This window comes from Lycorma delicatula, chromosome 1, assembly GCF_047948215.1.
Source record: "Lycorma delicatula isolate Av1 chromosome 1, ASM4794821v1, whole genome shotgun sequence".
Classification (NCBI taxonomy): domain Eukaryota; kingdom Metazoa; phylum Arthropoda; class Insecta; order Hemiptera; family Fulgoridae; genus Lycorma; species Lycorma delicatula.
Genome location: NC_134455.1, coordinates 231,462,740 through 231,485,359, shown reverse-complemented (window position 1 = coordinate 231,485,359; position 22,620 = coordinate 231,462,740). Strand labels below are relative to the sequence as shown.

Sequence of the window (22,620 nt, the reverse complement as noted above, 5' to 3'; positions counted from 1 at the left end):
GTACTTCTCCCACATCTACTGCGTGAAAGAAGCTCTATGCAATTTGTGGATCACCGAAACAGTATATTCTTGGACTCATTCACAAAGGAGAACTCCTTTCAACTTCTTCTGCAGTGGCAACAAACTTGGGAAATTGTTTCCATTCATTGTCTCTCACCACATCATACACTAACGAATCTCAGAGGCACAAGTTACAGATAGAAATATTATCGTTAAACTCTGGTGATTTGGTCGGTGAGTTAAATGCTTCATTTGCATTCAAGGAGTTGTCACACGCACTTAAAAACTCATGTGATACCTTCCCTGAACCTGACACCATTCATCTCAGCCTGCTCTCACATCTTCCTAATTCAGCGCAACAACACCTACTATGTTTTATAATACCTTATTCTGTGCACAAGTCTTCCTACCAATCTGGTCAGAAACCATTGTCATACCAGTACTTAAACATTGTAAAGACAAAGCACATCCCCGAAGCGCTTGACAAGCGCTTTATGAAAGTGATGGGGAGAATGATGAACTGCAGGGTTACGTAGTATCTAGAGAGACATGATCATTTATCTCCAGAACAATGTGGTTTCTTCTAAGGAAGATCTTCCATTGACCATTTAATGTCGTAGGAAGCAATTATTCAAAAGGCTTTCCTACTCCCTCAGTGCCTCGTCGCAATCTTCTTTGATATTAGCAAGCCGTACAACATGGCATTGTAAACACCCTTAAAAAATGGGGAGTCAAGGGCAATATGCTTGCTTCTATTAGGGGTTTCTTAAATGACCGAACTTTCTGTGTTCGTGTTGGAGATTCTTTATTGGGTAGCGTCTCCTTGGAGAATGGAGTACCTCAAGGATGTATATTAAGTGCCACCTTGTTTGCCATAGTATATCAACAATATACTACATGTGTGCAGCCACATGTTTCATGATCTGTTGATGATTTTACTATATACACTATGTCCCATTCAACAACCACAGATGAGAGACTACTACAAAACACTATATCTCATCTTGAAGCATGGTCCAAGGTTAACCTTTTCACCTGAGAAAACAAAATGTATAGTTTTCTCTTGCTTGCAGGACCCTTTCATTCCAGAAATTTTCCTCAATGGAGCACTAATTTCTATCTCTCCTGATGTTGATTTTTAGGTTTATTTTTTGAAAGCCATCTTACATGGGTGAAACACATCAAACAATTAAAAATGAAAAGTTCCAAACTTCTAGATATGCTGCGAGTCCTTAGCAACACCGATTGGGGAATCTGTTTGTTGTGTTTTTATTATTCCTTAATTCATTTCAGTTTAGATTATGGTTGTGTTGTCTTCTCTTCAGCCCATCATACCACACTGAAGATGTTAGATGCCATACATCATGCTTTTCTACATCTTCCTACAGATACTTTTAGATCAAGCCCTGTCACCTGCATCCTTGTTGAGTGCTGTGAACCACCACTTTGAGAAAGATGGGACCAACTTCTTGCATCTTACTTTGCCTGTCTTAAAGAGCAGCCAAATTATCTGGCTTTTAACACAGTCCTTGCTAATTTACGAAGTTATGAAATCCATCCATGTTATGTTGTACCTACAGGTGTTCGTACCTGGCGATTACTTCACCTTATAAATGTTGACTTGCCTTCTATTTCTCCAACGTATCCTTGTTCATATTCCACATAGAAAATCAACCTTATAAATTTTATGTTTGGCCTTATGATATTCAATAAAGAATTAACACCAACTATCATCTTTCAGCAAATGTTTTACCATATTCTCTCCAAGACATATCCAGAAGCAATAGTATAGCGATGGATCGAAACAGAATAATACCATTAGATCCACATTTTTTGTTAATGGCAGAACCTATATGTTTGGTCTATCTAATATTACAAGTGTATTTACTGCTGAACTGTACACTATCAATAAGGCTTTGAATACCGTTAACTCAAAATACCGCCATACCCTTATCTGCAGTGACTCGTGCAGTGCTCTCCAAGCTTTAGAAGATTTATATTCTAAACATCCTTTCGTTACCGAGATCTATAATACAATCGCTGAATTGAACCAACATAACACAATTGAATTTTTAGCAACGTGGGAATTCCAGGTAATGAACGTAAGAATTCTGCTGCTTAAGTCGATTGCAGCCAACCACAATCTTTTACCACTCATATTATTACATTTGACTTTATTAAAGGTGTAAAACACACTATTTGTGCAAAGTGGCAAGATGACTGGACTGCTACAGTTGATAAAAAACTTAGACATATTAGATTCTGTGTTGTCATGGGACTCCTCATACAGAAATGTTTGCCGAGAGGAAGTAGTTCTCTGCTGATTGCAGTTAGAGCATATGAAAGCTACTCATGTGTTTTTGATGTCAGGAAAGAACATTCCATTATGTGTACAATGCGACAGCCGCTTGACTGTGCACCACATCCTGATGGATTGCATAAATTTTGTCTTAAATATAAATTGCCCAGAAGCATACTACCAGTCCTGAGCAATGATAAAGAAACTTTAGACCAGATGTTGTTATTTCTTAGGGCCGTCAGTTTATACTCAAGTATTTAATTTGCTGTAGTTTGTATCAACTCTTCATGCTAATTGCTGTATAATGGTTGGAAATTTTATTATTCTAATTAGGATGTAAAATGTGATATCTGTTTATATACAACAAATACGTTGTGTGCAGGCGACGATAACGCCAAAAAGTTTTTGCCCCTAAAAAACGCACAAAAAAATGACTGAAATACATACCACCAAACAGTAATCCTTCAGTTTAGAAAACTAATGCAACCAATTTATTTCAAACTCCTAACATGGGAAGGTTATTTTAAAAAAAATGACTATATAATCCATTACTTCTAAAAACAGAAAAAATCATATCCATGAATGTATATTTCCATTTCTGTTGTAAGTTGATAAAAGTGAATACACAAATTTGCAGTTATTTTATTGATTATGATATAATTATAATTACACTAACCAACAAAAAATTTGTATCTATGATGTTATCACAACTTTTCTCTTGGTAATTAGGGTGCTGATTTCAAATATGATATTAAAATTGTGTTACTATTTAAAGTTTTTTGTAAATCATGAATTTGTTTAGACTTTTTATAATAAACTCATTTTGATCAAATACTGGTTATAGTTAAGAATAATTCCTGTATTTTTACCTTTAAACAATATGCATACATGCTTAATTAAGAAATATATATGTATATATATACAAACATATCAGTGTGATGACATCATACAGATATCTGTTGTTGCCTATTACAGAGCTTAAAATCTTCTTCAGTCTAGCTTCACTTGTTTGTACTGTTTGTTGTGATTCATAGAGATATTACTGTTTTATGCTGTATTTTCATCAATTCTTTGTAACACAATAGCAATATTTCTCATTTTTATTTGTTACAACATGGCTTCTGCAAATGTTCATTGATATTCAAATCATCCAGACAATTTTTGTTATGTCTGTGGTAAATTTAAAACTAAATATCAAAAAAAGTCTATTTCTGAATTGATAAAAACTGCTTATAAATTTTATTTTGATTGTGCACTCAGGGATAAAAAAAAATGTGGGCGCATTATGTTATTTTCATATTGTGCTCAGTAACTCAGTTACTGAATGGTTGAAGGGGAAACAATAAGCCATGCCATTTGCTATACACGTGGTTTGGCGTGAACCTAAGGATCACTTCACGTCTCGTACTTTTGTGACAAATATATTTCGATTTTCATTCAAAAATAAAAAATTCATAAAATATGCAAATGTATCCTCAGATCTATACCAGCACCACAGAGAGAGGAGTGGTACTACCTGATGGTGCTACCTGTACCGCCATCTAATCCAACACTGCTAGAAGAAAAATCTGAAAATGAAGCAGATGATGTAGAGGATGATGAAAAATTTCTTCTTGTATCTGATGAACAATCTCCTCATTTAATTCCACAACATGAACTAAATAATTTACTTCATAATTTTAAGTTATCAAAGCAGTAAGCTGAACCTCTGGGGTCTAAACTGCAACATTGGAATATTTTAGCAGAAAAAAAGTTACTAACATGAAATAAAACTCTATCAACTTATTTTACTATGAAAAATTCATTGTACATTTGTACTGATGTTGATGGCCTGGTGAATGATATTGGAATTCAGCATATTCCTGAACAATGGCGTCTTTTTATTGATTCTTCTAAAGTTAGCATGAAAGCAGATTTACTCCCTAATGGTTACGAACAGCCATCCATTATATTAGCTCATGCAGTTGACATGAAAGAAACATATGAAACTGGCATCAATACTAGAAGCAATAAAATGCAAAGAGCATATGTGGAAGTTTGCAGTGACCTAAAAATTGTGTTACTTCTTGGTTTACAAGATGGATTTACAAAATATTGTTCATTTCTTTGCCTTTAGGAAAGTTGTGATACAAAAAGTCATTGCTAAGTAAAGAACTGCAATTGCATCAGAACTTTGTGGCTGGTGAAAAAAAATGTAAAGTATTTATCATCAATTGAGGCAAATCATACTACCACCACTTCCCATAAAAATCAGACTGATGAAAAATTTTGTAAAGGCCCTAGACAAAGATGAGCCAGGATTTATTCATTTAAAAATAAGTTTTGCTAAATTGAGTGATGATAAGCTCAAGTATATTTATCAGTCTGCAAATCAAGAAATTGCTTGTGTTCTCAAAGTTGTCGATAAAATTAGTGTGTTTGAACTAGCTGCATGGTAGTCCTTCAAAGACATTGTTTTTGGTTTTTAGACAACTGAAAAGAAGAAAACTATGTTATCTTAGTTATTAAGCTGTTAAAAAACATTTTGATGTCCTGTCGTACAAACGTTTACGATGTAGGATGTCATTAAAAATTCATTTCTTACACTCCTACACAATGTTATAAAACATATTTATCAACTTTCAAATAATTCCGCATTTGTTTTATATTTTAATATCTTATCATTTAATAAATGATAAATGTTTCATCATTAAATGGTTTTTTGTACTGAAGAATTATTAAAATAATTTTTTATACTGTTTTAGGTTGATCTTCGTCACATGTCCCAATCACCTGATTCTGATATGATAGATGTTGGAATTGACCTGCAAGATTACTATTTATCTGTAGAATGGGACATAATGCGTGTACCAGCTGTTAGAAATGAGAAATTTTACAGTTGTTGCGAAGAACCATATCCTGATATAATATTTAATATAACATTACGAAGAAAAACACTTTTTTATACTGTTAATTTAATTATACCATGTGTGGGAATATCATTTCTATCAGTATTAGTTTTTTATTTACCATCTGATTCAGGTGAAAAAGTATCATTGTGTATTTCAATTTTACTATCATTGACTGTGTTCTTTCTTTTGTTGGCGGAAATCATTCCACCAACTTCATTAACTGTACCTTTATTAGGAAAATATCTTTTATTTACAATGGTTTTAGTAACATTATCTGTAGTTGTTACAATAGCAGTGCTCAATGTTAACTTCAGGTCACCTGTTACACATAAGATGCGTCCATGGGTGCATAGATTATTTATACAAGTTTTACCTAAATTTTTATTCATTGATAGACCTAAGAAAGAAGATTCAGTTGATGAAGATGATGAAGATAAACCTCCTGATGGTATTTTAACTGGTGTATTTGATGTTCCTGCAGAAATTGACAAATATTTGGGTGAGTACTCATCAACATATACCTCTCACTAGCAAAGTAGACTAAACTAAATTCCATAATTTAATAAGAATTGTCATGCAAAAATTCTTATAATTTTAATACTTTGTCCTTTCATAACTCATCCTGCAACTCATTAACTATTGTGTTTTTATACAATTATTGCAAAGTACTTGGGAAAATATCAACCAGTCATGTTGTATGTTTCTCTAAGTAATTTTATTTAAATAAAAATTATTTCTTTTCTCAATGAAAAATGACAATTGGCCATTTGTATGATCAATAGTAGATCAGTATTTCTAAAGACACAACTTATTGTCCAACAAAATATAAATTATTTGTTAAGAATTTCATTCAAACTATTTCAATTCCTGTATAGTAACTGAAGAAGAGACTAAAAACAAATTTGTGCATATACTTTAATGAACTTCCAGAGGCGGACATTAATATTTTGTTTAATTATACTTTTATCCTCCTTTTCTGTACCAACTTCACCTGTATAACTTCTAAATTTCAATTACATAGCTGACAGTAAATTTTTATTAGAATTCCTCCCAATATTCATAAACCAGTAACAGTGAACTAAATGGCAAAATTTAGTTTTATGGAAGTTTCATCTCTTGCCTTAAAACTATTAAAATCATTCTATTTTTATAAAATATCAAATCTGTCCAAAAATATCTGACATACTTTTTCTTGAAAAATAGATGAGTCAAGAGGCAGGACTTAGCACAATGAGATAGTAACCTTGTTACACATTTTTTGCTTAATTTATACATTCATGCAGTTCAACGACAAGTTAATGTCAACATTATAATGCTCCAACCTACTCATTAATAATATTTTAAAACTCTTTAACAATATATCTGTTTTCTCAAGTTTGTTAAGCACCTTACTCATCAGATGTGGCTTTGTATGATTTTTAGTTATTACTCTAGCTGAAAATGTGTCTAAGTTCTCAACTGTGAACAGAAAGAACATTATGAAAAACAAGACATCATAACTGAATGCATACTGAATCAAGGCTTCTAGAAATGTTTTTGAGCAATGGGAAAATTGCTAGGCTAAGTGTCATGAGAAACCACATGTGTGAAATATTTTTGTTTTAACCACTAAGATTGTGTAGTTCATGAACAGACCAAATTATGAATTAAATACATGATAATAGCATAAGCTATCAATGATTGTCCTATACTGTATTATATTTACAAATAATGTGATAAAAATTTCTTACAAAATTACAAAAACAAATCTTCTCATTGTGCAGTGAAAAATAAATAATTAAATAAACATACTTCATTGTTGTCACTGCAGCTACAGTATGTCAGGTTTGCACATGATTTCATCTGTACAATGATAGAACTTCATCTATAGTCAAAATATTTATATTGAAGTAAAAATTTCAAGTAAACAAATTTATTATTGGTTTCCAAGTTGCTTTGTTACCATATATTAGTAGTATTTTCTACGATTTCATACAGCAGCACAAGTGCTTCCTTAGTGGGATGATTTTATAAATTCAAGGGATCAATGCAAATACAAAACTGATGACTGTGATTTACTGTTACCGTTTCCTTGGAATCTATATCAATCTAAAACGTTTTTAAAAACAAGTTAAATATATATCTCCTTTTGACTTTTAATGCAAAAAAATTGAAGTTATAAAAATGTTAATACAAACAAAAAAGAGTGAAATCTGATAGAAAATACATACTGCCATAATTCCAGAGTTAATCAGATTTATCCACCTTCATAAGTTAAATACTAACACAGAATATGGAAATAATATTTATATGATGAATAAGTAACCTTACAACTTGCAGTAAACTTAAAAGGATGTTCGTAAAGTAGCATATTGTTCTGTATGAACTTTCATAGCCTAGTGGATTATCCAGTAGGATATGCCACTATTATATTCATTTATATTAATTAATGATTATATTCATAATAATTACATTATGAAGAAAAAATTGACTATATTTAAATAAATTTTTGTTGTAAATAATTCTAATGTGTCATAGAATCATTTACAAGAGAATGATTTTTGTCCTGACTTAATTCCTTGTTACCAGTGCAGCAACGTAAACCAAATGTAATACTGTAATCTCTTAACATCTAACTACTTTAATTAGGAAACATATTAAAATATTAAACCTCTAACTACTTTTATTTTTTTAAATACTAAAATATTAAATAAGATAACTTAGTTGTAAGTTGGTGAAACATAATATAGAAAGTGAAGGGAAGAGAGAATCATTCATCTTCAGTTGAAAATTATGAATTTTTATGTTAGAACTACGTTTATTTTTACATATTTTTTAAGTTTCCAGATAAGTAATACTATAATAGCTAGTAGTTTCTGGGTAAATAATATAGGCAATAGCCAGTAGGTAATTTTATTAATAGTACATTTTCCTTTTTCACTGGTTATATTTTTAATGTCTGCCCTATACTTTGGTGCTTGCAAATTTGAATAATCTGTAAAACAAATTAGAGAACAGTCTAATGGACCAACCAGGGAAAATTCTTTTATGTCAAATTTTTTAATATAATTGTATATGTCCATAAGCTAAGTCAGATTCTAAGTTTAGGTTTATCAAGAACTGTCTGTGAAGAAGTTGCTCAAGAAATTATGATGTTATGGTACAATTTTTTTTTTAATCTTTATTTTCTGTAATAATCACAGGATATTTTAAAGTTGTTTTTTTAGAAATTCATGTACTACATAACCACTTTAAGCGGTACATAACATTAAACATTAGAAAAAGTTTTGATATTTTTTTAAACACAGACAAATTGGTAAATGATAAGAAAATTATTAAAAAATGATTTAAACCAGAAAATGAGTTAGGACAAAATACTAACACATTGTATACTAATCTGTAATAATTCATTTTCAAACCTCAAATTAGTATCTAGTTATTTTTAATTCTATCACATTTTAGATGTTCCAGTTTGAACCAATGAAACAGTTTTGAAGTTACTGCAGAAATAAATCCCATAGCAGGATAATGGATTTATTTACCTTATGTATATTTTTTTTATAAGGAAATCCAAAAACTTCAAATTCAATTCTATCACTCTAAAATAGAACAGCAGCCCCGATCTTTCAAACAGATGGTCTTGGGTTTAAATTTTAGTAAAATTTGGCACTTTTCATGCGATACAAAATTTTCATATATGTTTTTGAGCTTTTGTTATAAATTTATCACACAAAAAAATGGTATTATTCTTTCATTCAAATTTTATTCTTGACAAAGAAGAATATCACTACAAATAGTATAACCTGTAATAATACTCTTCTATGAAGAGAATGTGTAATCACTTTAAACATATTTTAAATGGTTGTTCATTAACTTTTTTTATTTATTTTAGAAGTCTTTTTGTTTAGGAACTATATATATATATAATAGCAACTTTTGAAGTAATTAAAATTACTGTATATTTTGGGTATGGATATTGCATTTATTTATAATGTTAGAAATATAAACATCTTCTTTGTTTCAAAGAAACAGATACTACATTAATAGTAGTTTTAAATATTCATATTAATTATTAAAAATTCCAATGAAAAATATACCTTCATAATTCTACTTTTTTCATAATTAATTGAAATTTCAATAGGAATGTGAATTGATGTTCATTTCAAACAGATAATGCAAGAACAATTAATAGAAAGTGAGGCATAATGAAACTCATCCACATGTTAGGCAGACCCTGTAATGCTGGCTGCTGTACAAACATTATTTCAGTTTGTAAATTCTGGTTCACTTTCTAAGTAATAAGCATCAAAATGTACAGTTTCAAAAAAAACCAAATATTCTGAAAGATCATTGTTATATATTTAGAAAAGTAATCATTTTTAGAGTTGTGTTAAAATGAAAGTTTAATCACATTTTCCTTATTGATAAATGTTCTTAATTGTGTTGCTGCTCATTATGAACAGGCTACCAAACTTTTCTTTACTTTTAATAAATTTCTATTTCTGCTTCTAAGTTGATTCACTCTTTTGTATTTATGGTATTTAATTATTTAAGATTTCTTTATACAACTTAACCATTTTTTCCTTTTAGTTAATATTGATGTTCAATTTATCCTTTTTTTATAATTATACGCCTTTATATCTTATCTCTATTTGAAAAACTTTTTAATTTTGTACTTTAACATTAATTTCTGTTATTTGGCAGTAATTCTTTATTAAACCTGTTATCTTGTGTAACTTAATTTATTCTTTTCTGAATATACAATAGCCTGGTGGTGTTAGATTATATTTATATTTAAAAATTATTTTGTACTTTGTATCTACTTCTGATGAATAGCATACAGGAAATCCATATCACAGCTATGAATTTAAATTTTATGTTATTTTCAAATTCCTTTTTTTAGTTTATTATTTTATCTGGGATTAAGCTAGTTTTATTACAACTAAAAAAAGGTAGTTTTTTGAAAATTGATCAGATATTTCTGAATGAGGAAGTGTAATTTAAATTTTTGTATATTAATTGTAATATTATAAATGTTTATTCCACAAATGAGACCAATTATTGTGCTCTCATATATCATGCATTAAAGTCAAGGATTTTTTTATCGCAAAATTAGCATTCCACATTTATTAATTTAATACTCCGATTAATATCAACAATTATGTTATAAAAAAAATTATATTCATGAAATCATCATTATGAATATGAATCACCTATTCCACTATCTAAATAAATGATTCTCAAACTTTTTTGCCAACCGACCACATTGAGAATCAAACATTTTCTAGCACCTTCCAAAATTTTTAAACTTATTGATACAAATAAATATAGAAATTAAAGGGTTTTGATCTAGCTTTAATGACAAATTGTGAGCTCTAATTTAGTCTTGCAGTTTTTGGATTTTGTTCACTTTGTGCCAAGATATTGAAGTCTTAAATGATTGAAACTGTAACATGATCTTGGGTTAATCTGAGAGTGGGTGATACATGTTGCAATCTCAATCTTTAAAGATCTCATTAACTTGGCATAAAATTAACAAAAGCCTAAAACTGCAATGCTACATTGCAATTTGTCATAAAAGCTAGATCAGCTGAATCAAAACCGTTTAATTTCTGTATTTATTTGTATCAGTATGTTGCTTAGATCAAGAATTATGTAGCATTAAAGATAAAAGTGGTCTTTTCGAAGTGGCACTTTTAAAGATAAAAGTGGAACATTTTGATTCAGAAAAATTGTAGAAACATACAAAAAAGAAATTAAAACTAAAGACATAAGCTTTTAAATGATTTTAATGCAGTTTACTGAAAAAATATCATTTTCCCCATATGCTCAATCAAACGCAAAGAAAAACGTTCAAATTTTTAAAACATTTCTTCTCACTGATTTCTTTTTTTAATTTGATGATTTTTGAAATCTGAAGTATACTGTTAAAAAGTAGAGTATTAAAGCTTTAATTTTTTTTTTACTTGTCTCTCTAAGCCTCTTGGTTGCAAAGTTAAAGTTGTTTGAATACAATTATTTTTTATAATTAAATATAGGTGTTCCCTTTAATTTTTTTTGTATTAGTGTAGTAGGTATTTAATTTTAATTTGAAATATCAAATTAATATAATTTTTGTCTTTTTTTTAATCAGCCACCGCCTTCCAAGATGGCCTGAATGTCCCCAATTTTCTGTGGCCCTTCTAACACCTCTCTGAAGGCCTTCAGAGCCCACAAGGGGATGTTATCGCTCACAATGGGAACGAATGATCTAAATGAATATAGCAAAATAGGATATAGAAGTGATCACAATTATAATAATTTTATAAATATACTTTATTAATAAAAATGTGTTTTATTTTATGTAGAATGCATTACATAACTCTAATGAAAATTTTATTGGCTTTAGACTACAGATATCTTATTTAAAACTGATTTGGATGAAATTTTGTATTGATACAAAAAACATCAGGAAAGTACATTGTAAAATAGCAGCCATCTTTTTATAGCATATTATAAAATGACAACCTTTCAAAATAAAAATCTGGCTTTCACTAGTTTAAGAAATTTATTTTGAAGTAAACAACTACCCTAGTTGTTAATAACACTAGTCAACACAAAATTTGTATCTAACATGTTACACAACTTTTCTCACTATAACTTGGGTGCTGATTTTAAATATGCTATTGAAATTATGTAACCACGTAAATGTTTTATGTAAATTGTAAATTAGTAAAAATTGTTTATAATAAACTCATTTTGATCAACTGCTGGTTACAATTAAGAATAGTTTCTGTATTTTTACTTTTAAGCAATATACATACATGTTTAATAAAGAAAAAATAAATGTATACACTGTACCAGGAGAAGTAGACATGAACTAACATGATTACATCATACAGATATCTGTTATTGCCTATTGCAGAACTAAAACTCTTCTTCAGTTTAGTTTCACTTGTCTATATTGTGTGTTGTGTTTCACAGAGTTATTACTGTTTTGCTGTATTTTCATCATTTTTTTTTATAATATAATAGTGATTTTTCTTGCTTTTATTTGCTACAACATGGCTTCTGCAAAAATTTATTGATGTTCAAATCATCCAGTTTTTGTTGTCTGGTAAATTTATGCCTAAATCTCAAAGAAAGATTATTTCTGAATTGATAAAAACAGCTTAATAATCTTATTTTAATTATGAATTCAAGGATCAAAATAAAATCTGGGTGTCTCATGTTATTTTCATATCATGCTCAGTAACGCTAACTGAATGGTTGAAGGGGAAATGATGAGCCATGCCATTTGCTGTACTGATGATTTGATATGAACCTAAGGACCACTTCACCAATTGCTACTTTTGTATGACAAATATACTTGGATTTTCATTCAAAAATAGAAAGTTCATAAAGTATGTAGATATAACCTCAGCCTTAAAGCATGTACCACATAGAGAGGAGTTCTGTACCTGTACCACCATCTAATCTGACATTGATAGAAGAACAATCTGAAAATGAAGCAGATTTAGAATATGAAGAATTTCATTCTGTATGTGATGAGAAATCTACTCATTTAATTCAACAAAATGAACTTAATGATTTAGTTCATAATTTTAAGTTATCAAAGCAGCAAGCTGAAATTCTGGGGTCTAGACTGCAACAGTGGATTCTCTTAGCAGAAAAAAAGTTACTAACACAAAATAAAACTCTTTCACCTTTTTTTACTATGAAATAGTCATTTTGCATTTGTACTGATGTTGATGGCATGATGAAAGAACTTGGAATTCAGCATATTCCTGAACAATGGTGTCTTTTATAGCATCTTCTAAAGTTAGAATGAAAGCAGTTTTATTGCATAATAATAACAACAGCTTCCATTCTATTAACTAATTCAGAAGACGTGAAAGAAACATATATAACTATGGCATCAATACTAGCAGCAATAAAATACAAAGAGCAAATGTGCAAGTTCGCAGAGATCTGAAAGTTGTTGCATTACTTCTTGCTTTACTAGATGGATTAACAAATTATTGTTTTCTTAAACTTTGAGATAGTCATGATACAAAATGTCACTACCAAGTAATGAACTACTGTTGTGGTAGAACTTTGTCACTTTTTAATATCAAAACAGATGAGGGGTACACCAGTGAAACCTTTTTGAGAGCCTTCCACTGAAAAAAAACAAAAAAAAAACAGAATACCCGAAAATGTTTTGAAGAATATTTACTTCAAATAGACAAGAGAGTTCAGTTACATGAACTCACCCATTAGTTCACTTATGTGAGCTCCCTGCTCTTCATCACTTATTCTCTGCAAGTTATTTTATGGTGTAGTAAATATAACTTAAAATTGTTAGCTCTGGATTTTTCTTTGTTATGTAATATCAAAGTTGCAGTGTTCCTGGAATGTCATGAAGCATTCTTTATCATATTTTATTTTAGTTTTTTTATGTTTCTGCTTTAATAATTTTTTTATGCATTTTACTCTCATCTACTATTTTGTACTTTTATTACTGTTACTGCATCTGCTTTGAATATCTTTATTATTGTTTTTTAATTACAAATTAACCACAGGAAGACCAAAGGCTTGTGTGTGAAATTATGATTTCTGAAGTTTATGGAACAAAAATGGAATCATCTTTATGTTTGATAACATGTTAAATTTGGTAATATGTTTGATAAAGCTTGAAAATATGTTAAAGTAATTTTATATATATATATATATATATATATATATATATATATATATATATATATATATATATATATGAGTTAAATCGAGAACTTCCTTCTTTTTTTTAAGATGGTATCTTCCCATACTGGGAAGATTGAATGCTATTTTTCTTCTTTTGAAGTTCTTTTAGAAGAATTTAGAAAACTTTTCTTCATTAACCAGGAATGACATGGATGGATTGAGCTCTATGAAAGTTCAAATCTACAGAAAATTTGGCAATTACTGACAACTGCAACAATAATAATGATTAACTTTTTTGATTACATATACATAAAAATTCAAAGGCTTGAAGATAGTGTCATAATTTTCTGATGGTAATTGATAAAATTGTAAAATAGATCTTTGATGAAGAACTACTTTTACATTAAAAATAGGTGCTATTTTAAAGAACTAATAGATAGTGGCATATAAAATATGCCACTTTAGTACTTGGTCAAGTACATTCTGTGAAAAAAATGTTTGGTAAAACTGTATATAGGACCAATAAAAATTTAAGAAAATTCATGCTGCTAGTTCACAGTCTGATAGAGCAGAATTTAAACATCAGGAGATAAATGTGAAATTAATTGAATGAAAAATAATCATTGAATATGAATTAATATTTAAATCATATCATTAAGATATGGTTTTCAATCATTAAGATAAGATGGTTTAAGATAAGATGGTTTAATTCATTAAGATAAGGTTTTCAATTACATTGTTGGTTCTCAGGTTTGAAAATCCAGAAGATTTGGAAAAAATCTGTATTTAGTCTGTGAACCATTGCAATTATTTATAATACATTTAAAAAGAACTTAATCTGGTTATTTTTGTTCCTTAAAAAAAAGCTGTTACTCATCACAAAAATTCAGTATTCTAAGGAAATAAAATAGAAAAAAAACAAACCTGAAGAAATTATATGAAATAACGTTAAGGGTGAAGTGTATAATGCTGATGAATATTGTACTTTGTATTCATCACATCAGAAAAATAGACAAAGGCTTTACCTTTCAAAAAATAAAACAAAGCAATCACCTTTGGTATTTTTAATGTATCATGAATCAATTTATTTGTGAATCATAAATTTATTCTGGATAATATTTCAAATATTTTCTATCCTGATGTTTATCAGCTGACAATTTTTACTATACCTGGATACAAAGGAAAAACTGTTTCCTTTTTTCAAATGTTTCAAATGTTTTTTCACTGTTTCCAAATTTACTGATAATCATAGCTCTCACCCAGAAAATATTTTGTGTGATATTCTTGAAGAAATTTGAGATTAACACGAGGAAAAATGAACTGCCAAACTGGAGAAGGTAATAGGAAAAGCATTCAACATGTAAAAAAGTATAGATGGAAAACAAACTTACCTTGGTTAATATTTGTAAAACCAGTGTCTCAGGAGTTCAGAATGAAATTATGCAAACAGTGTGTACGAAATGACAAAGAATAGATGATAAAGATTTAAATTTTTTATTTGTTTGAATTAGTGACATTTTAGTTTTGTTACAAATCTTTGTCATCATTATGATTATTCACTTTCATCACATTAGTTTGGTTTTTAAAAACATTTAAAAGAAAATATTCATGTGTTATTTAATAACATACTCAAGGGGGAGAGGTTTTATAACCTTTTTAAGAGTAACATTAATAATGCTCTTAATTGCTCCAATGAATAAAATATGGAGCAATTATTCATTGGTTTGGTAAAGTAGAATTAACTCGATTATATCCCAACACCGTTGATAAAATTCATAATCTTTAAAAAAAGTTAATTCTTCGAATAGTTATGTTTTCTTACTATATTTCTCTTTTTTTACTTATCAGTGTATATCCTTATTTTCCAGTATATTCTGGAATCAGTTAACTGGACTTTATTTACTTAATTTTGTATTAATTGACTATTTTTATATGGAAACTAATTCTTTACTGCAGTGCTGTAGGATCACCTTCTTTCTTTCTCAACATTACATGTCATAGTCCAGAATGATGTTTTGTTTTTTCCTCACCAATATTTTTTGCTTAACTTAGGCAATCACAACAACTCTTTAAGAAAAAATTTATATTTCTTGTTTGATAATAAATTACATAACATTTATTAAAATATAACAATCTTAATCAATAAAATTTCAACTAGAAAACATTACTTTTTTAAACTAACATGTTCATTTTAATTGTGCTACTTTTACAGGTTATGGAGGAAAAAGGTTCAGCACAGATTATGATATACCAGCTTTGCCTCCATCAAGGTATGATTCAGGTGCAGTTGTGCCTTGTTTTGGAGAGCCACCTTTACCACTGCCCTTACCCAGTGCAGATGATGACTTATTCAGTCCTGGTGCCATCTGCCCAGCTGGTGATGCTAGTCCTACCTTTGAGAAACCAGTCTCAATGGAAAAGACTATTAAAGATGCCAGGTTCATTGCTCAGCATGTAAAAAACAAGGATAAATTTGAAAATGTAAGTAGATTCTTTTGACGAAAAAATATTATATTTAAGTATACTAAAAACCCATAATATGGGTATAATATGAAATTTGCTGTCTTAGGCTTTGATTTGAATCTTGATAACTTACATGAATACAACAACCAGCTACTATGTCAATGATTTATCACTGTATGCATCTTACTTTATAATGTTTATTAATGGGTTTTTTATTTCATGTTTACCATAATAACTTTTTAAATCTTTAAGATGTGATTTTTTAAGATGTGTGTCTTCTTATTACAAATCACTGCTTGGCTCCTTTAATGACAACATGAATAATTCAAGACCATTTCTAGTCAATACTGGATTTATTGAATTTCTTATACTATGATATTTTAATTCTGGGTGATGTTAATTCCCCAGGTATCCTGGAACACCCAAACCTTGAGTCACAATATCAATTACTATTTCAAATTAAGAGCAAGATGTATTTTTGAATTTATGGATTTAACATATCTAAATATTTTATCATTTGAAGCTAAAAATTTAAGGCTGAACAATCTGTTCTTCACCTGATACTGTCAAATTGCACAGTAAAGCTTGAATTTTATGTTGATCCTTTAATTCATCCTAATTTTTTTCATCCACCTATTTCTATTACAACAGAAAATTTTTATAATATCGATTGTCAATCATCTAACCAAACAGTAATTTTAAGAAATGTGATCTGAATTTTGTAATGATGCTGCGGCTCCATGGAGTAATATACTGCTTAACGTGGGTGTTGGTACTACTGTTTTCAAAGCTCCAACTTCTTCAAGCCATAATTAAGATTTTGTTCCTCTGTATAAAAATAAGGCCGAATCTTTCAAGTTTCCAGCCTGGTTTTCTCATGATCTGATTCAATTGATAAAGAAGAAAAAAGAGCACACATTTGCTGCAAAAATTTCTGTTCACTGTTTACTACCAGAATTTCTTCAAATTGAGGGGATTTGCATCACAAAACCCCAAAAAAAGACAATATGGCAAGGGTGTAAAGGATCCGTGCCACTTAAAAGCACTAAAAACTTACAGATTAAAACACTTAAACCACTTCCAATGAAATGTTGCCAGATCTACAATAACTGCAATAATATCACACGAATAAAATTACTTTAATCTCATTCTTCATGCTATCTTACACCGTCTTTCTCCTTACACCATCTTTTTTTGGTTCTCTTCTCCATCTTCCTAAATGCCTCTTTCAAGGTATCTGAGGCCTCGGAGATGGCATCTTCAGCTCCACCAGGCTGTAAATTGCAGAGGATCTTCTGCTGAAGGCATCAGATGACACCAGCTGCTGTGGCGTGGCGAGAAGCACATCACAGTTGAGACTGGATGCACTCACCACTAGATGTGGGGTGGCCAAAGTCCTTGCCCTCACACTTAAAGGCCTCTATTCTTATGGAGAATCCATTTTTTTATTTTTTCTACATCTTCTTTTTCTAATAAATTTACTTATATTTTCTCTGTACCCTGTATAGATAGTTTTGCAAATTCTACCTTAGCTTTCTACAGGCTTCTTGTTCATTTTCCGTTCAGTCTCCTTTGCCTTGAAACTTGTAGAAGGCTCATTTCTTGGTGGAGATGACCTATTTTGTACAATAACGTATGTTTTTATCTTTGACAACTTAGGGCTGCTTTCTCTACTTAGTTGATTCTTGATCTTCTGGTTTATAAAATATTCCACTAAATTGGCTAAGGCTGGTGCCATTTCAGTTATTACGTCCTTTGGTTTGAAGGTAGTTACAGGGGCAGCAGCAATCTATGAATAGGGCGTGACTTTTGGAGATTTGCCGAGGACGATTTTCCTTGTTCTAAAATAACTGACCTTTTCAATGGTATTTAACTCCTGTATAGCCAATTCTTCCTTGTATTTTGGATAAGACAAACTGTTGAATCCCTACATGGGTCATCCAGGTGTAATGTGTCTCCACAAGCACATACTTGTTTCCTCATGCATCGCACTGCTGTATGTCTGAACCTCTGGCATCTGAAACACCACAATGGAGTAGGGATGAAAGGACAAACATCCAACCTATGAAAACCAGTTTTTATTTTTTCCAGCAACTTTAGTCTATTAAACGTCAGGACATGCAAAGCAGAGGGTAAAACTATTCAGTTGCATCACGTGTTTAATCGTCATCATGCAACAACTCCTTTGTATGAAGCTCCTCGATGATTTCTTCTTCAGTGTAAATAAGTTTCTACACACGATAACACCTTTGGACGTATTAAGCATACCATGTAGAACAACTTCAGTATAAAATAAATAATATTTTATTGCAATGATTCTTTTTATTTTAAATGATAGAAATTTAATTATTATTTAATTGTTAATTAAGTTTTTAATAGTTAAAAAAAAGTAATACTAGCACATAAATTCCATAAAAATAATTAATGAGGGGATTCCAAATTTTTGAATAAGTTTCAAATGGATTAAAAGTGAAACAGAGCCTCCACCTATAAAATCATACAGACTGTAATCTGATTAGATTACTAATACAAAAGTGCTAGTACTCTATTCAATAATTTTTACTCCTAACAGAAAGATCTAGATGATTTTACCCATCTACCTACATTTCCATAGAAAGCTACCTCATCAGTATAAGAGAGAAGGCAGAGGTTTATGGAAAAAATTCTGTACAAACATAGATTTTCCAGACTGTATTTTCTTTTTTTCTGTCATCTGAAGTTTTTTTTTGATTCAAACCGTTATTTTTTAATAATTTTCCAAAGTCAATAATTATTACTTAAAAATACTTTACTTGAATGACATCCAATGTATTTTTTTATTTTAATGAAAAATACTAACAACATCTTGCAATCACATTTTCCCACAACATGTTGATGAGTTTACTTAATACGCACTCATCTCCTTTTTTATTCAACTGTATTTTGGTTGTTTTTATTTCAGAGATTTCCATTAAATTGTTGAACCTCATCAAATGTTTATTTGTAAATCGGAGTTTAGCATTTTCTTAACAGAATTAAAAGGTTAGACTAATTAATGCCTAGTAATGGATAATTATGTTTCATTATTTTCTTTATTGTATTATTTTTTCTTGTCATAAACAGTTCTGATTGATGAAATCATTAGATATTACCAGTAAATTATGTAAACATCAACATATATGGTGTTACCCCATCCAAATTGAAACTTCATCCATTGAACTTATACCACGTCTTTGAACTGTGGGAATTAATTTATTTAAACATGATGTTAAATCATTGGTGTTTATCTTTAATCTTCTTTCTTTTATTTTACAAGATATTATTTAAAAACATTCCAAGTGTTGTAGGATTATATGGATAGTGGTGGGTGCAGTACATCATTTTCTATGCAGAATAACCACAGTTTCTACAATATTATAACATTTTAATCAGTAAAATACATTTTTTCTTTTTTTATTAAAGTAGAGTACAAAATAAAACTGCCAATGACTAATAATACAGGATGATTATTTTTACTTCTGTTATCATTTACATTCTTCTTGGACATACTTCTGTACATTTTCATTAATGATTATTGCTAATATATAATTTAACTGCATATGAGAGTGGAGGTGCATTCTATTAATAAACAATCAGCAAAAAACAATTTCAGGCCTGAGGATTTAATAAGAAAGGAACTATAAAAAATAAAAATATAATCTATTTCCTGTACTTCTCTAGTAAAATAAACAATAACATTAAGAATAAAACAATAAATGTTTAATATTGACATATTTTAAGACAATAGTGAAAGAAAAACAACTTTCTATAATAATAACAATTTAATCTAGATTAAATGAAATTTATGAAGTTATTCAGAATGGTGCTGAAGATATACAACACCATTCTTTAGATATTTCATTATAACATAATACATAAAAATCCTGCTCTTGGAAGTAATTATGATGCCATAAAATATTTAATGAATATTTACAATTAGGAAAAACTGAAAAAATACCTTAAAATCATCAGAATTTTCAAAAAATGTGTCACATTTTGTTAAATTTATATAGTGACTCAACCTTAGTTTTGTTGGACAAAAGTCTTAATACAATAGCTGCATAATATTGTATAATATTTTTTAGCTATTTTAATCATAAATAGATAGTAGCATATTTTCTCTATATATACAAATTGTCTGAATATTAGTTAATAATGTACATTTTTTTGTAATACAGGTGATTGAAGACTGGAAATATGTAGCTATGGTTTTAGACAGACTATTTTTATGGGTGTTTACATTAGCGTGTGTATTTGGAACAGCAATTATTATTCTGCAGGCGCCATCATTGTATGACACAACTAAACCAATTGACATTGTTTACTCAAAAATAGCAAAAAAGAAAATGTTAATGATGATGGGACCTGAAGAAGATTAATCTAAATGAATTGTACATAAACATAAACATAATATGAATTGTATTTATAACAATAATAAATCATTAAATAGGATAATAAATTCAATGAGAAAACAAAAATTACTTTCAACATTTCTATTGTTTTAACTAATGATTGGTTTACAAAACACTCAGCTACTAATGTTTTGGGAAATAAATATACATCAAAGTTTTAAAAGTAGTTTTAATTTTTTAAAGCAGATATATTTTATATTCAAGTACCAAATTTTTGTAAAATATATTCACATAATCTTGAAAATAAAATTTTATCTCTCCAAAATTTCTAAAAATAAATTCTTAAGCTAGTAGTCAGAAGCAGAATAAAGAAAGTTACAAGAAAATATTTTTATTTTATTTTTTTTATTTCTTAATGTTAGGTATGAGAAGTGAACAGCAATATCTTTATCTAAAATTAATTCTGGAAGATAAACAATCAAAAGGCCAAAAATGGTCATTTTTACCAATATCTGAGCAAATTATTTATATTCAATAAGAATTAGAACTACAACATTTTGTATTTTATCTGTTTAAATTACTAAAAAATAAATTAAAAAATGAACTTAAGGCAATACATAGATTTAGCAGAAAAAAGCTATTCTCTTTAGAGGGAATGATATTTAAAACAAATTATATTACAATAAAAGAATTAACTAAATTTTAAATCATTTGTCTTCTAAATCATGTAGAACTGTACTGCATTTTGTTAATTAAATTTAAAGTGGTTAATAGTAATGAGTGTAATGAGAGATCCATTATAAGAGTATTACTTTTAATATGTAGCAGTGTTTGCAGTTGGGTTGGACATGAACAACAGTAAAGAAATATTTTATTTTAATAATTTTTTGTAGTTAAATAACAGTACTCTTACTATGAATAACTCCAATTTGTGTAGTTTGTCTCTGGAGTGTAGGTTTAAAACCTACACTCCAGCTTCATACGCTTCAGTTTAGCAGGACTTAGACTTACAGTGAATTATCCAACAAAAAAATCTACTGAAATGACTAATTTATGATCATGTTATTACTGGCTTCATTATGAAAAACAAGTTGAGCATGCTTCTAATTAAATTATGATAATTTTTACTGTAAAATCTATGCATGTGACTTTATAGATCTAATTCATTTTACATGATTTCATACATTTTATTTTATTTAAAACATACTTAAATGAATATTTTAATGCTATGTTTTCTTTTATAAATTAAAAATAAAAACATAGCATGAAACAAAAACATAATACAGATAGATAAACATTTATAAATAAATCTAAAGTATATAATAGTTCATGTTCTAAAATACAAATTCCTCAAATAAACTATTTCAAGAGTTCTTCATAACAATATTAATAATTCTTTTTAAGATGATATTATCCCAATTTTCTGGTAAGAAATAAATGTTCATCAAAAAGAAATAACTAGCTAAAAATGACTTATAAATCCACTGATAATGTCATTTGACAATGTTGCATGAATAAAAGATACATCAGTAACAGCATGCAATGAAAGATGTTTATAATTTTTATTGTCTTAACATGAAGATAGCAAAAAATTACTTGTTGTTGCCTCATAAAAAATATATTTTTTACCATGTTGACCATGGATCACGGACAAAGTGATAACTCCCATACTTCCATATTAGTCAGTCTCATTAATTGTTATGCCTTTCGTGAAAGTAACAACTTATTATGAAGAACTTACCCAAGCTATAATGGTTCAATATATACAAATCTGTAATAGAAATGTTTTCATTCTCGATTTCACCTTTTACCTACATGCATGAAAACTTACCATATCCTCGGTTGTGCTTTAACTATTATTATAAAGATAATATCCACATTAGGGTATATTGCATTAAATTTAAGTACTCAATCAACATGTTTTTTAATAATTAGCAATGAGCTCAAGTTTAAC

General features: G+C 29.1%; 1 protein-coding gene across 1 annotated transcript in view; it reads left to right on the top strand.

Moving 5' to 3' along the window:
- The window catches only part of nAChRalpha1 (nicotinic acetylcholine receptor alpha1), a 671,059-nt gene extending 650,366 nt beyond the window's left edge, over positions 1 to 20,693 (top strand). Inside the window, exons 6-8 of the mRNA XM_075374200.1 lie at positions 5,044 to 5,689; positions 16,046 to 16,314; positions 20,493 to 20,693. Coding sequence (XP_075230315.1) covers positions 5,044 to 5,689; positions 16,046 to 16,314; positions 20,493 to 20,693 — 1,116 coding nt within the window. The remainder of the gene's footprint in view (positions 1 to 5,043; positions 5,690 to 16,045; positions 16,315 to 20,492) is intronic.
- Positions 20,694 to 22,620: the final 1,927 nt, after the last annotated feature.